This window comes from Parambassis ranga, chromosome 24, assembly GCF_900634625.1.
Source record: "Parambassis ranga chromosome 24, fParRan2.1, whole genome shotgun sequence".
Classification (NCBI taxonomy): domain Eukaryota; kingdom Metazoa; phylum Chordata; class Actinopteri; family Ambassidae; genus Parambassis; species Parambassis ranga.
Window position 1 is genome coordinate 11,700,749 of NC_041043.1, and position 16,381 is coordinate 11,717,129.

The 16,381-nt window shown below is 42.4% G+C and overlaps 1 protein-coding gene across 1 annotated transcript in view; it reads right to left on the reverse strand.

Moving 5' to 3' along the window:
- xkr6b (XK, Kell blood group complex subunit-related family, member 6b) overlaps window positions 1–13,724 on the reverse strand; it is a 39,571-nt gene extending 25,847 nt beyond the window's left edge. The window contains exon 1 of the mRNA XM_028397604.1: window positions 13,156–13,724. Coding sequence (XP_028253405.1) covers window positions 13,156–13,724 — 569 coding nt within the window. The remainder of the gene's footprint in view (window positions 1–13,155) is intronic.
- Between the last annotated feature and the right edge of the window lie 2,657 nt (window positions 13,725–16,381).

Below are 16,381 nucleotides of genomic sequence, written 5' to 3' on the forward strand. Positions count from 1 at the left end.
CCACCACCGCTTCCTGTCTCACAAACGGTGACCTCCAGAGCTCAAAAGTGTCAAAAAGAATCCTAGTATAGTTAAAAAGCCCAACTTTACAGCAGAATATGTCAGGTAAACTGCTTTAAATGCCAGGCGGCCAGAAAACAACAGCAAAACTCTTTACAATAGTGATGTGTCATTTATGAACGAGCCCGCTCGAAGAGCCGATTCTTTGTAGTGAACCAGAAGAGCCGACTCTTGTCAGAGAAATCCGACTCTTCGGCTGCTCCTGCTCAGCTCTGCTGAAAATGCATGCAGGCAGTTTATTTTGATGGGCACACCATATGGCCAATCACATGTGTGGACGCACTAGGATCATATCATTATATGAAAGTAGGAGGGGGGGGCAGATGCTCTGAAGACAGTGAGTGTAGTGGTGTGGACCAGGCATACGGATCTTCAGAGGGAGCCGAGCCAAAACAGCCAAATCTTTGAAAAGAGCTGGACTTCCCATCACTAGTTTACAAGCAACCAAAACCAGCCTATGAGTGCCTATATGGCACCAGCCCTACTCATCAGGGAAGCACCAGGTCACACAACAGGCCACAGACAAGACAGGGAGCCATCTTGAGTAGAGCCTCACTTATAACCAATTAAAGCAGGTGAAAACAATCCCTCAACAAAGTAGGAGGAGCCAAGACCACACTGGAGAGAGAAGCAAAAGGCAAAACAACTGACAGGCCAGAGGGCGTCAGCCCTGGCACAGATGGTCCCACAGATACTTAAAAATTATTAAGTGCCTAAATCAATGCCAGCGCCTCCTTCTCCATTATAAGTTCCCCCAGCTGAGTGTCACATTTTCTGTTGTAAGACCTAATTAAAGATGTTCAGTGGCAAATAATTAATTGCATTATTACTGTACTGCCAGATGATCTATTTAATAACTCTCACTAAAGTGAATACGGAACGTCTCCCTTAAAAAAGCAGCTCGATTTTACAACCTTAATCATTTTCCACTGAGTGATGTCTTCGTCCTCTCTCTGTCTTTGTCCATCTCTCAGATTTAAAAAAAGAAAAAGAAGCATGGTTGGCATGTTAATGACCGCTTGGATGTTTTGAAACACCTTAAGCAAATTCATGTTTTGGCTCAATTAATTTCACAGTGTCTCTGGCAGGGACAGGTGTAAATGAAACCTGACACATCAAATCATCATCAACAGTCCAAATCCAGAGCGGAGCCAGAATGTACACACACACACACACACACAGACACACACATCTAAAGTGTTAAAATGACTGATGATGAGTAGCATTTGGCTCGGTATATTAATGTAGCAGGTATGGTGAAGTCATAATATCCAAATAAATGGGACTAGGGAGTGATTGATAAGTTTGTGGCCCTGCTCAGTTATATGACATTAAAGTGAAAAATTGCCATTCTGTGTAATAGATGAGGGGCTTTGGTTAAGAATAAATACCAAGATTAAATCTTCCATATCACTGAAAAGTGTTAGCTTCCTTCATGTCATATGTTATGAGAGAAACTGAACTTTTAGCAATCAATTATTAGAGTAAATCAGCTGTTAAAACGCCAAAGTGACAATATATTTTAAAGTATGTAGTGACAATGCTGCATGGTGCTGCGTGTTTTGTTGCATTGTCTTGTCTTCAAAGGGCAGAGATTTGTGCCCTGTGGGGAGGTGAGAGAGAGGAGAGCTCAGTCATGCCAAAAAAGAGAAAGAAAAAAAAGAAAAGCCCAGTCGACAATCTCTTGTGGCAGTGAGGGAAAAATGCCAAAGAGGACAAAAATAAATAAATGAACAACTAAAAACCTCTCTCTCTCTCTCTCTCTCTCTCTCTCTCTCTCTCTGGGATGAAAATGATGTGGGAAAAGCCTCAAAGTCCTTCACTAAAAAAACCTGCATCAAAAAGTCCAGAATAAATCAATAACCAGACACTCAAACATTTGACGGCAATGCTTGATTTATTTATTTATTTATTTATTTATTTTAATTCTCAGGGACCTTTCTCCTCAGTGCAGATGAAAAGAATTCCCGTGCTATATTTTTTTTTTCTTTCCCCCGCCTTGCACTCGGATAAATGTTAAGCTTATTTCAAAAGGCTCCATGATTAAACATCCCGCTAATCTTGGCGCGTTCTACATAAAACTCCACAGAGCATAAATCCATTTATTGCAAAATGTGAGAGGGAAGGCAAACACAGGAAGCGGGGTTGCCATCAATTTTCAGGGTGAAACCAAAACAAAAAAAAAAGGCAGCTATAGAGGCGAAGAGTGTTAGGAAAATGTGTCTGACTGCTCAGCGAGGTTAAGAAATGTGTAAATTAACCATATAGTTATTCAGGATTGTTACACTTCTATATATATTTAAAGTTGCCCTTATTGATCTGTATGTTTTAACCTCAGACAATTTGTGAAAGAAAACTCACACTTAGACAAATGGACAAACCAACAGGGTTACTCTAAGAGGCACAGACACACACCAGATATAAAAACAAAACAATCAGACTGTACATAAAGATGGACCCTCCTGTGATGTTGACTAACAGAGGTGAGGTGATGCCCACATAGCCACCCATGTGTAACTCAGAGCAGTTGTACCTTTTACCTTCTAAGACATGTTTATTTGGACATTTTAACACGTCAGCTTCATTTTTCAACCCCGGAGGTTGCCATGTCAGTATTGCAGACATGATGTGTGTAGGTGGAACAAAAGGAGGAAAATTACACCATATGTTTATTCATCAAACAGGAAAGAAAAAAAATTGAAACTGTCTGAATTCTCCACAAACTAGCAGCCAATCAACTGTATCTTACATCTTCATAGCATATTTTTGTTGTTTCTTCCAAACCTGTAATCCATATGGAGGCACAAGAGAGTCACAGCAGCAGTTTTTGAACGTCCCTTAAAGGAGTACTGGACTAATCCACTCAGACACGGTGGCTGAAAATATCTCACTGACTCCATTTCATCTTCAAACTACAGCAGAGGAAGTGCAAAGAAGAACAATCCCATACTGGCTGATCATATAATGGTGCTTTAGAAATATGAGCGTATACACTATTATATCATATATTTATGTATATAAAGCTTCTATAGAACAGCCAAGATGGTGACATTGTAACCTAATAGTATCTTTTGCATACCTCTTCTTACATATTGAAAATGGTAGTAGGTTTGATTTTCCACTTCAACTAGGGAGGATCTGCATCTTTCTGCAGAGCAAAGCATCCGATGCTTCACACTATACCATATGAGATGAGCGGAGTGCTTCTCAACACTCACCCCAGCATAAGGCAAAGGAACATTCGCACCTCCTATGCATGTATTCACACTCACAAGTTCACATGCATGCAAACACACTTACACATCTAGAGCATGAGTAAGAGGCAGGTGGCTGTAAGAGTTAAGTCACATTGTATACTTTTACTGTATGTGCAGTAGTACATAGGAAGCAAGACCACAGTGTATTTAAATACCCTGCAAGGCCCAAAGTACACAGGCTATTGCTAATATATAATCCACTATGAGGACAAACAGACAGTGTGTGTGAGAGAGAGAGAGAGGACACTGCAGAAACAAAACAAAAGATAAGAGAAGAAAAAGAGTGATGGAGGCAAAGAGGGAAATAAAAGGAAGTGAAGAGCAAACATAAATAGAAGCAGAAATAGCCAGAGGAACAGGAGGAGGGATGAAAAACAATAACCAGTAAACAAAGAAAACACTTCTGAGTCTCAACATGTGAAGCTCACCTCAGTGAACTCATTCCCTGTCAGGCCTGAAGTGGTGGTGATGTATGACATCTATCTGATCACTGTTGGTCTCCTGAGCTGATGACCTCTCAGATCCTCCCCAAACAAGAACCAATTTAGCTCGTAGGAAACGCCACACTCACCTGAACGAAGGAAAAAAGCTATCCGAACACAATCATAGGGAAGGAAAAAAGAAGGACACGGGAAGGGCAGTGATGGACTATACTGAGCAGGAGGCCTGAATGTGGGCTGTTCTAAATATGAGCAGACCCCGAACATTATGTGGGCCACATGTGATTTTTCTTTCAGGAAGTGTCACATGTGAAAGACCCAAATGACTACAGGGCGCCAGGGTGCGTGTGGATTTACATATACGGCGCACAGTAACATAATCCAACATTTGGCTTTGCATTATTAGTGCTGCTCTCTTTAGAGTCACTGTCGTATGTGTTATATCTATAAAGGTGGGTTAGATTAGCTTAGCATAAATACTGAGTTTGCATGTTTTTGTCCCTTTTTAGCAGGGTGACTCCCTGTAGTAAGCCGAGACAGTGTGCACACTCTGCAGAACTGCGAGGATTTTCTGAAAGGAGTGTGCTCTTTTAACTCCGCACGCAGCCTATCTTAGTATTCCCAGTTTCTCGGTGAGTGTAACAGCTCGCTAAGCAGGGTATCACCACGCAAATATGAGAATGAGAAGCGATGACTGCGAATACCCCACGAGTGTGTGACACTGCGAGAGCAAGAGAACTAACGGGGCTGTTCAATTATTTATAAGCAGAGATTGTCTGTTTATCAAACTGACGCCTGGAGCGTCGGCCATGATTAGACTCAAACAATGGTGGTCTTCACTGAACACTGCAGATGCAGCTTCCACAGGCACAGACCAGATATGAATAAAACCACAGACGGCATCAAAGAGCAGGGAAATCTTTGAAAATGTAACAGCATTCTCTGTTTAGATAATACTATGCTGTTTATGTGGACACTTTATTGGGCAAGTTACAATAACAATAAAAACAGTAAAACTCCTTATAATAAATCCTGAATGTAATTGGTCTGAGGGATACTAGTTGCAGTTTGTGCAGCTTCTGAGGTGACAAATGTGTAGCAATAACAGTTTTATCAGCTATCTAACAATCCAAATCTGACATTGAATTTGTGCAAGAGGGTCAAAGATCAAGGAGAAATGTTGTGGTGGCACACAAAATGTAACAAACTAGTTACAAGCTGGTATAAAGACAAACAAAAAGAGTATATAAGACCGATCCATAGCACCACGTTGGTGTCCATTTTCCAAAAAATAACAAATGTTGATGAAGATTCTCAAGATCAAGATTTCATTCTGATGCACTTTTTGTTAAATTAGTGTAACTTCTCTTTACAATCTGATAGCAACCAATTAGTTTGGCAGTTTTGCATTAAAACGAAGAAGATGAATCATCTGTGGAAGCTATGAAACGCTAAAAACATCAGCCAATCCTCCAGGTGGACCCTGCGTGGAGTATTGGCTAGTTGTCATTCTCTTTTTGTTCTGCGCGCACCAGAGAGGTACATGCATCAGAATGAAATCTCCTACCCTACCTTTAATGGACACTGATGTGGTACTATCTGTGTTTTTAGTCTTTAAACCAGTTTGATCACACTGGTGCATTATTGTGTGTTCTAAGCCTCCATGTATCTTGTGTCCTGTTGTGGTCTGCTGATTGTTTTGTTTTTGTCTATCCACAAACATAAGTCCACCATTTATCAATCATCAATTTCTAATGTAATCTTCACCTAAAAAATATCACTATCTATTTCTTCACCTGTTCCTTCACACTGAACAGCGTACATTGTGTCGTACTTGGGCTAAATGCAGATTCTCACATAATTAACATTAGTTTGAGTTGCTGAAAGCTGCTACACACTGCGCGGTGAGGGTGTTTATACTCAGCAGGATCTGCGATAGCAGAGAAATCCTTTCACAGACCACGAGTTACTCGAAATCTTACTTAACGCACCTCTTGAAATGTTATAATCAAGGTTGTAACCCTTCATTTCTGCTGCATCTGTATTGATTCACCCTATTGTGCACAGTCTTTTGAGCTCAGCATAAAGAATCCAAAGGAATGGCATGTAGTATGAGAGGAGAGCCATTAAGCCACAGGTTGGCTTCAGGAACAGAGGTGTAACAGTTTGTCTGCAGAAATGAGATGTTTTGTCAGAAACAGAGAGCAGGAATGAAGAAGGGAATGTGGGAGATCTGGAAATGGGCTCTGCAGGGAGTATAAGATGGGTGGTATGGCAAGATAAGGGAGGCAGGGAGGGAAATGTTGAGTTGTAATGGGGCAGGAGCCAGATGCTCCAGTTTCCTTGACAGAAATGGAGGTCAAGTGCAGCTTTATGTGAAGGCAACGCAGGGAGAGAGGCACAGACATAAAGAGAAAGATGGAGGGGAGGGAGGTAGCATGATGACTTTAACTAGTGGTAAGGGACACAGCTTTTGAGCACACGTAGTAGAGAGCCTCATCCCTTCTAACTACAACAGAGAGGATAAGATAGAGAAACACACAGAGCACAGTGTCTCCTTCCAGGATGGATGAAGGGGGGAGATAACAGGCTTTTCACAGGGAGCCCGAGAACATTAAAAGGTGTAAGCGATAGCTAGGGATAAAAATAAAAACATATGTTAACGTTGCAGGGAAGACAGATGGTAATGTGGTGGCTTAAGCTTATGAAGAGCGCTAATGGGTAGAGAGAGAGGATACAGGGAGGACACATGATGATCTGAAATAGGGCATCTGGGAGTGTTGGCCTCACCTATTTCAGCAGAAAAAAAGGAGCCATAAACATATATTAGAAATGCAAGTGTTAGCCACGGGACCACAGATGAAAAATGGCCTTCGTTTGTGAGTATTTTGACTCACACAGGAGATGCTCTGGAGCCGGGTAAGCAGCAGAGTAGTGTGGAAATATATACATCACACTACATGTAAAAACACTCAGAGGAGAAGTGATGACAGGGCTGACTTGGATTTTTTTTAGAGGGGAATGGAAACAACAGACAGTCGCATAGGAAGGACTGAGAATTGAACTGAGCCAGTATAATTGCCAAACAGAACTAGGCACACACCACGCTGAGCAAACAGCAGACTTCAAAGTCAATAAATCCTAAATCATTATGAGCCAAGTACAGCGAGTTACAACTGTAGCGAGTAGCAGAATAGGAGTGTATAAACATGTTAACATACAGAAAAGCAAACTGAGAAACACTCAATCCGGTGTGTCGAATCCAATATAAACGATAGGGCTGAAACAACAATACTTATACAACAATACACATCTTCATTTTCCTAAACAGCTGTCAGTAGGTCCTTTAATCAGGAGTTAGGAATACCTTTGTGGTAACAGATTATTACATATCCACCTTTTGGGCAGTACAATGTATGTAGGATTAACTCATGTGGTTAGTAGGGCCCTGCTCTACCTATCATCCCATTAAACTGCCAACCTTAAAGCTGCATTGATGGAGGCAGATGGGGTTAATATAGATAACCCTTTGAGCATAAGACTGGGTGTGGGACAGTGTGTCATTCACTTGGTTTTAACATTTTAAAGGGAAATTTTAAGGGAAACCACTCCTGTTGCTCGGTCATCTGCCATCAGGAAAATTTCCTCCACCCCTGAACACATAGAGATGCGGCTGGAGAAATACACTCACATGTTCAGACAGACACCGCCTCCACCTTTATGATCAACTTCCAACCTTCCTGCTTCAGGCTAGGGCTAGGGTTACATTAAGACAGGAGAACTTAATTCCACTTCCCGAGACCATTCCGTAGATGTCTCAGTTGAGGCTTTTGGCCCTAGTTAACCCTTGGTTAGGGTTAGGTTTAGGATTAGTGTTAGGGTTGAGGCCAGGATTAGGGTTAGGGTTAACAAAGCCTGTAATCAGTCTGAGCCATAGTGTGCTACAGGACCAACACTCCAAGCTGTTAGCTCTTAGCCATCATCTTAGCTATGCTACCCAACATTTGAGGCCCAACATGATGTACTGTTAAAGGGGAGTTTTACATTGCCACTGTTGCTTTAACTGCAGTTCCCCAGTCAAACATTAGGGGAATTGCTTCTCTGTTAGTGTAAGAGTAAAAGTGCAGGACATGAAAAAGGAGAGACAGAGAGCGATGTGGGAGGAGTCCACTGTCCACTGGCTTCACTGCCTCACACTGATCTAAGTGCCTGAAGAAACAGGACATGGAAATGTGTGCTTCTGCCAAGGTGTGTGTTTCTGTGTGGCTGTGAGAGAGGCCGTGATGTGAGACGGCATATAAAGAGGTATATAAAAGAAGAGTTACTCTCCACTCCCCTGAGGTGTAGTTTTGTGTGTTTTCACGTACTCTTATTGTGTGTGTGTGTGTGTGTGAGCCGCATACAAATGTCTGTCTCTCTCTGTCCCCGTGTGGTTGATATGCCTTTTCTGTCTGCTGACCGGTGATGTAGATGTGACACCTTTAAACAATACGTTGCTCACGAGGCAGGCCTGAGGAGGTTAAATCATAGTCCCATTTACACACAGGTTTAATCATCTGTTAATCAAGAGCGGCAACATGTGGATTCAAATACTGCACGCTACATGCTTTCTAGCAATTCAATAACCCAGCCTGAACTCAAACAGCAATTGAATCCACCCTTTTTTTTTCCTGAATCCTCTTTCTGCTACTCGAATAACTGAAGCACAGATTTCTCAGCCATTTACGGCTTTCAGTCTCTTCACCCCCAGCTGCGAAACGCTCCCAAGAAAGCCGGCTTTTTCTTGCATTTTGATCAGCTCCTCTGTCGTGTAATTGGGGGTTTTCTTGGAGAGCTGGCTTTAAAGGTTTCTTCCCTGTTATCATGGCTAATGGGAAAATGAGCAGCGTTACACTGATATGTTCCGCAGCACCAATGGAAGTTTAATGCGCTGTCTGTAAATAACACAGTTAGATGTGGGCCTTAATAAGAAATAAGTATTTACTTTCTGTGTGCTCTTTTCATCTTTTTTTTTGTTTTTGTTTTTCTAAAGAACAAAAAAATGCATTAGTGGCTCTGCTTGTATTTGAATGTACGTGTTATCTCTTTAAAATAAAGTATGAAAACATCAATGCGGCGTATTATTATTATTATGTGTCTCAACAATAGGAAACTGTTGTTATTTTCATGGAGATTCCCAAGCAAACAGAACAAGCAGCCCAGCTGTATATCCTTCCCTTTCATTCCAAAAATATTCCACTGTGGAAAGAACATGATGTTCCCATACTTCGCCATTTTAAGCTTTCAATACATAATTATATGGATCATCACCAATTTATCCAAGTCCTACATCTTTTCCTTTCTTTCACCCCCCCTCTCAGCTGATTTTTTTTTCTCGACAAGGCAGCTGGTTGCATTGTATCATCTCACTGTCTCGCTTCACTGCATCTACAAACCTTTTTTTTGGCAACTACAAGCAGCCCAGCCAGCCAAAGAGAGGCTTTTGCAGACTCCTTCAGAGTCTGTATTAATATTTACCAGGCTGGGAGACAGAGGCAGATGTCAAGCATGAGGCGATTTCTTCCTGTTGCTTGGTGGTAGGCCCGCTCCGGATTAAAGCGCAATCCAACCGACCAGATTTGTGTTAAAAAGATTTTGTACAGCTGCGGATAGAGGAATCCCCCCCCCCCCTCCCCCCTGAATCAATAAGAAGAATTTTTAAAAATACGCCAGTCAATATTCCTCGAAGGTTTACCGGCTTATGTAGACCAACAGAACCACAGAGCATTTTTAGTATGCCAGTCTCATGTATAATAATATTTGGTGTTTTTTAACAATGTCACAGAAGCAAGTGTAAAAGTGTCATGTAAATCCCATATCCAACTCTTTACTACCCAATAGGTGCCCGAATGTGCACTGAAAACAACATTAAACCTAATATCATTCAGCATATCAAAACATGACATGAATCTTCTGGATATCGTCCCTCACTGCGGTTATGATGCCGTGCAACACAGTGTTGTATTTGCCTAGGAGACAGTAAAAAATCAATACACACTCTTCTGAGTACACACCCTGTAATACTGAGTGAGTATACTCTGACACAGGGCTGTTAAAAATACTAAGGAAGTGCAGTGGAATTTTAAGTCAGGATTTCAGCACTGGATAGCTCCCATAGAGAAAGCAGCACAATATGGTAACACCACAGGAAGACCTATGCTGTCTAATGCTGTCTGCATTATAACATGTACAACTTTCTCTAGCCTTCCAAAATAGATTATGTAGAAAGGTTGAGAGGATATGGATGGCTTAGCCTGCTCTGTTTAAATGAGTAAAATGACTTATACGAAACACATGACCGATCATGCAACTCAACCTTTGCCAAAGTGGGTGCGTTCATCTTAAATGTTACAAAAAGCATCAGGTGTGCCCAAAAAACACACCCACTCCTTTTGAATGCACACACTTTGGAGTGCCATAGATGTTTTCCCAGATGTCAAGTACACTAAATTACATTACTGACTGTAGTTTGGTTTACAAGGATTAGAGAGATGTCCTCATTATTTAATGGCCACTGTGGAAGGACCCTACAGAAATGGGCCTGTTATACAACCCAGCTATTAGACATTAAAAGGAAAGGAGCACAGCACCCAGTTCTACTGGGAATTCCCAACAACAAAGAGCTCCCAAAACTTTGGACGTGGAATGCTTGCGGGGGAGGAGATGGATGCAGTTCTTATACTCAGTCAGACGCTAATTTGGGCTTACACTGATTAAGCTGTCCATCCTGCCGCCAGGAGACCTCTGTGTATGTGTGATCTGCTGTGGGCCAGAGCGTATGTGAGCAGAATCTCTAAAAGCTTAAGGAGACACCAATCAGCAGTGCTGGTGATTCATAGGGAGGATGGACATGAAAGAGCCGTGGAAAGCCAGTGACATAGAGGGATTGCAGATGGGAGAGGAATCCTCCCCGTTCTGTCAACAATTAACAAGGAGATAACTGCAAAACAAGCTCGCGATTCTGTCATCAGCTCGGCCCTCAGGTGCTCAGAAGGAAAGAAAATCAGCTAATTGAACGGAGAAGTGTTGAAAATAGAAATTTTTCATGATCAGTTGGCAAATTTAATCTTGTTTTGAACTCCTTTTCCCACAACATAAAAACAGGAAATAAATCCTTATTTAAAAATAAACACTAATAAACAACAACATATGTCACCTGTTGGCAGTGTGGCCTCACAGGGTCTCTAATAATCTCCATATCAGCTGTTAGCCCTGTAGGTCTTAGGCTGTGAACTCTCACTAAGCTGACAAGAGCAGCTTTTGACCCTCAACTCCACACCAGCGGCCAGCCGGATCATGTCCAAAGGGAAAAAGAGGCCAGACAATGATCTCTCACCTCAGGCTCTGTGCTGTCACAACATAAACACCAACACATTATGTTTCCTCAAGATCCTTATAAGCAACTCGGGTTGTGGTTTCCTTTGGGTTTCATTTGCTTTAGGTGTTTTTGTTTTTTTTTTTTTTACATCCGTTGCTTTAAAAGTGCAGAGTGAGCTCCGACTCCAGTAGTTTACTCAGCACTGACGGCAGCACATGTAGCAGAGAGTGCATGAGCAGGCGGTCACATGGAGCAAAGCTGCAGCTTTGACATTAAGGTTTGTAAAATACATTGCTAGAAACTTGACAAAAAAATCCTACATAATCCTAACAACTTTCATGTTGTCACGTCCTTGTCACATGCATCTGCACCATTCTATGCATAATATGATGACCTTAAAATACAAGAATTGTGTGAGATGTCATGTTAATTTAATGTCATGTGACTCAGGTCAGGCATCTTGAGATGGGATCAGGCAGGGATTTGCTTTACCACTATAACCACCAACAAAAACCACTGTCTTAGAATGTGGAGACAGATCACGGTGCTCTTCGTGTCTTCTTCCAACTATAGATATGAGCAAAATAATCAATAAACTTGAGCCAATACAACTGCAGGTGCAGCTCAGAATGAGTGTGATGGGGAATGGACAGTGGATTTTCTCATACTGGGAAAGCCCATCTTGACTGGAGGGATCCACCAGCAAGCTCTAAATTTAACTCCAGTGTAAAAAAATGGATGCACTTTTTGAAGCACATAGAATTGGGCTCATTTTTAGACTGTAAGAGGATATAGGAGAAACAAAGGGTTTCAAAAAAGGTCAGTGAGTTTCAGCTCGGATTTTACTCCTGGCCTCAGCATGTGAGTAATTTAGCCCGTAGCACAAATGTTCTCATGCATTTCACTACAACACGGGCTTAGAAAATCCATTTGTCTGATGAGGAGCAGAGAGGGCTGCCGTCAAATGCAAATAATAGATCAGTGATCAATTTTTGAGTCGGATGCACAAAACAATCTGGATGTCGACCTCAAACCCTTAAAAGTCAGGATGAAATCATTTAACCCCCCTCCTCTTTCTCCTCATCTGGCTGTCTCACAGTGTGCTGCTTTACATTTTTTTTCTCCACGCTGGCAGACCTATCGGAGCAGCTGTCATGCGTTACTTTTTCCCATTAAATGCCAGCCACTGCGTCTGTCTGCACCAAAAACAACTCGCTGCTCAGAAGCTGCGACTGAACAGCCTAAACAGAGTAGATGAGCTGCGCGCATCAGTGTCACATACTGTAGCCGCTACATGTCACAGAATTACGCGCGTATAGACCTATACACCTTGAGTATTACCGACGCATCAATTTGTATGTATGTCCAGACAAAAAAAAAACACGGATTTGGGCATTAAAGATTTCGAGCGTCGCAGAGGAATCGATGACATCATGTCTGTGGGGGGAAGATGTATTTTTGTGAGCCGTGAAAACAGATGCTCGTCTGGCCTCTGGATGGAGTATCTGATGCGGGGAGGGGAGAGCGGGTGAATCGAGGCGAGTGAGCACTGTGGTGATGTGAACGGCGCGCCTGACACACACACTCAGACATACGCAGACACATATACACACACACATATATATATATATATATGCCTTGGACTATTACCTGTCCCTCTGAACAAACAGCTCTCTTCCCTTCCCACACAAGCGCAATGGCGCACTGTGATTAAACAATCACAGAGGTGCAATTTTGCGTGCAGATTTGGACACATTTGGATGAGAGGAGGTGATATGTTGCCTAAACGCGTAAGATGTGGCTAAATGTGCATAAAGTGAAATGCATGTGGAGACTGGGAAGGGGAGCGTAATGGCATCACCACGGTGCTGATTTTTTACCCCAGTCATGTACACAAGATCGGGTTATACCAGGTGACAGTCAAGAAGAGGTTAGCAGGCTGTTGGAAGGGATAGTGAGAGTGAGAGGAGCTGGAAACGCTGCGCATTGGGGACTTTTAACAGATTCTTTTAAAAAAGGCTAAACTCAAAGTTTGACTTACCTCCACACTTGTCCCATCTGAAAGATGTGTATGATGGTCTGCCAGACCCAGACAGAGAGGCGGCAGCATCTGTCTCTTTGCAAACTGACTGTAGCTCTACGACTACTCAGCCCCTCCACGGAGCCCAGTCCGCCCCCAGTGTAATCCTGGACAAACCACCTGAAGCTCAGGATCTGGACCAGAACCGAGGGCACCAACACGAAGAAAAGGGTCAGGCCCGACCACAGGAAGTCCTGTTTGTGGTAATAATCGATGGCCAGCCACAAATCGGTCCCCACGTCCCAGAAGAACACCAGCAGTGCCAGGATGATCCACAGGCAGTCCAGCCAGAGGCGCTCCTCCTGCGGTGGTCGCGCTGCATCTCTCCCCTTCCCCTTTCCCTTCCCCCGGAGGTAATGCAGGCAGGCGCTCCGGCAGCCCCAGTAGCACGACGAGGTGTTGCAGCAGTGGCAGATGTGGAATGAGCTGCCGTTCCGAGTGTCGTCCTCTCCCGTCCCCACCACCTCGTCCAGGTTGTGCAGCTGGGCGAAACCGGTGACGACCCCGCGACCATCGGATTTCGCTGCCATCTTTCCCTCTGATGTTCCCACCTCCTCCGGCTTCCGGGGTTCGTGACGACACTTCCCTGACACCTGTTTTGCACCCCAAATGTTGGAGCCATCTAAAAGCGGGGTGTCAGCGCGTCGCCGTCGCTCACTCTGTCCCCAGATAGCGCACCGGTGGCGCCACAGACGCAGCACATCTTTTCTTGCTTTCCCTCCACTGCAGATCTATTCCCACCTGGTAACAATAATCTAATCTGCAAGTTCAAACAATTTAATTTGTAACTCATGCGTCCAACTGTGATGAACAATTTTTACCTGTGCATTAATCTCATTCCCTGCTGTTCAGTTGTTTCCCCTCTCTGCAGCTCGCCTCCAGCTGCAAGCTGAGTACCATGAGCAGACCGTCCCTCCACTGTCCCACGCCGACGTAATTCATCCCCCCCACCTCTCCAAGTCTCTCTCCCTTTTTCTTTTCACACGCTCCCTCTCTCTCTCTCTCTCACACACACACACACACACACACACACATTTACACACAGCCTTTCCAGCTCAACTTGGTTGCCATCTAGTGTCTTGTTTTAAGTTTCCAAACATCCAGCTCCAGGTTTATGTAGGGTGTAGGCTATAATGTTATTACGATGATAGAAAATACATGTTTCAATAGCAGTCGAGGAGTTAAGCTTTTACTAAAAAGCAGCATTTTTCCCCCTCCCGATTGCATGTACAAGCTCCAGGCTCAACAACTGTGATTAGACTGTGCCCACGGAGCTGCCATGCAGGGACACATCCAGTGTGAGATTGATTGGATCATGCTGCCTGCTCAGCTCAGCTCAGCTCAGCCTGTTTGGATTTGATGGGAGCTGTCCAGTGCTGAAATGCCCCCAGAGATGCAGGGAGTGGGTACAGCAGACTTTATTTGGGGACCAGTTTGAGTTTAAGACCACATGTGACCAGTCCTCCCTTTAGTTTTGTGTGTGTGTGTGTATTTGCACAATTCTATTTGGAGTAAACATCAGTTTGTAAACTCCCTTCAAATGGCAGTTTAAGGGTTAAGTCTTAGTTTGGGGTTAATTTTGGACTCATGTTAAGGTTAGGCTGTGACACTGGGTCGTTATTGTGTGTGTGTGTGTGTGTGCCCACTGATAAAGAATCCACAGAGCAGAGCAGGTTCATTTCAGATGAAGGGTTCAGGTGGAGCGAATCAATGATGCATTGTGGGCTAAGCTGTTTTATGTTTTGTGCTTCAGAGGTGTAATCAATACAAGTGGCAGTGAGACGCTAACAAGTCAAATCTATTTTTATTTTTTATTTTTACTCCTACTGTAGTAAATAACATTCATAAGGTTACATCAAATCCCACAAAGCACCCACACTTATAGTTAGGCAGCTATAGAGTTAAGAAAATGGATGTGAAAATCATAAGAGTACATAGCCGGTTTTGTCCTACTTGTGTGTTTTAATAAAAAGACTGCATGCTATGCTACACATGCTAAATAATGAAATAAATGCAATTTTCCCCACTTTGAGGTGTGTGGTGCAACTGGCTGTATGTCTCAAACTAAAAAAAACCCTGTGATGACTGGACGAATACATCTAAGCATTAAGTTAAAGCTACATTCAATTACCACATCTGAAAATGAACAAATTTAGCATGCCAGTATTCGTGCCAGGAGCCTCTCCAGGCGTTCATTCAGAGGCAATAAGGCATGGAAGTGTAGAGATGAAGACATTTCTCACAACAGATTTTGAATATTAAACTCTTCACCCACGTTTAAGTCATTATTATTATCATCATCCGCCTCGACAGACTGTTCTGATTCACTGGACATGACTGAAATAGCATCACATAAACAAGACCTCCAATGAACAACAAGAACAGAAGGTTAAAGGAGAGGAGTGATTCATGGATGAGATTGTCTTTATTAGAAAGTGAATAAAGGGCTTGAGTGAGTAATTGTGTAGATGTGGGGTACACATTGTCAAGTTTTGATGATGACGATGTTCTAAAAATGTTTAGAACTCATCAATGAACGTCAAAACTTGATCTTTTATTATGTGATGTGGGGGAGGGACAGATTTGCTGGTTACTCATTAATGTCTATCAGTGCACTTTTAATGGAAAATGGGGGCCGTGTTGTTCACAAATTACGGAAGTATTTTTTTTTTCCCAAATTGCTCACATATGTTTCAATCATTTTTATCTATTCAACATTCAACATATTTCGTGGACATGCACAGATTTGTCTCAACTTTCTATATATATATATATATATATATATATATATATATATATATATATGTATATATATATATATATATATATATATATATATATATGTATGTATATATATATATATATATATATATATATATATATATATATATATATATATATATATATATATATATATATATAGGGCTAGCATGTTTCCCCTCAGAAGAACTGCAGTTATTTGGTTTGTAAAGCAAGATGGAGTTTCACATTCAATTGAGCCTTGGCTTCTTTTGCAGAGCTGTCTATGATGTGGGCTTGAATGGCCCAGAGCAAACCATCTATTGTGAAGCTCAGACAGGCTGCAAGTGAAGCAAAATACTGGGCTGATTTGCAATACATCATAGACACACACTTACTCACACTCACCCACACACACACACACACACACACTGCTCTGATATGTCTA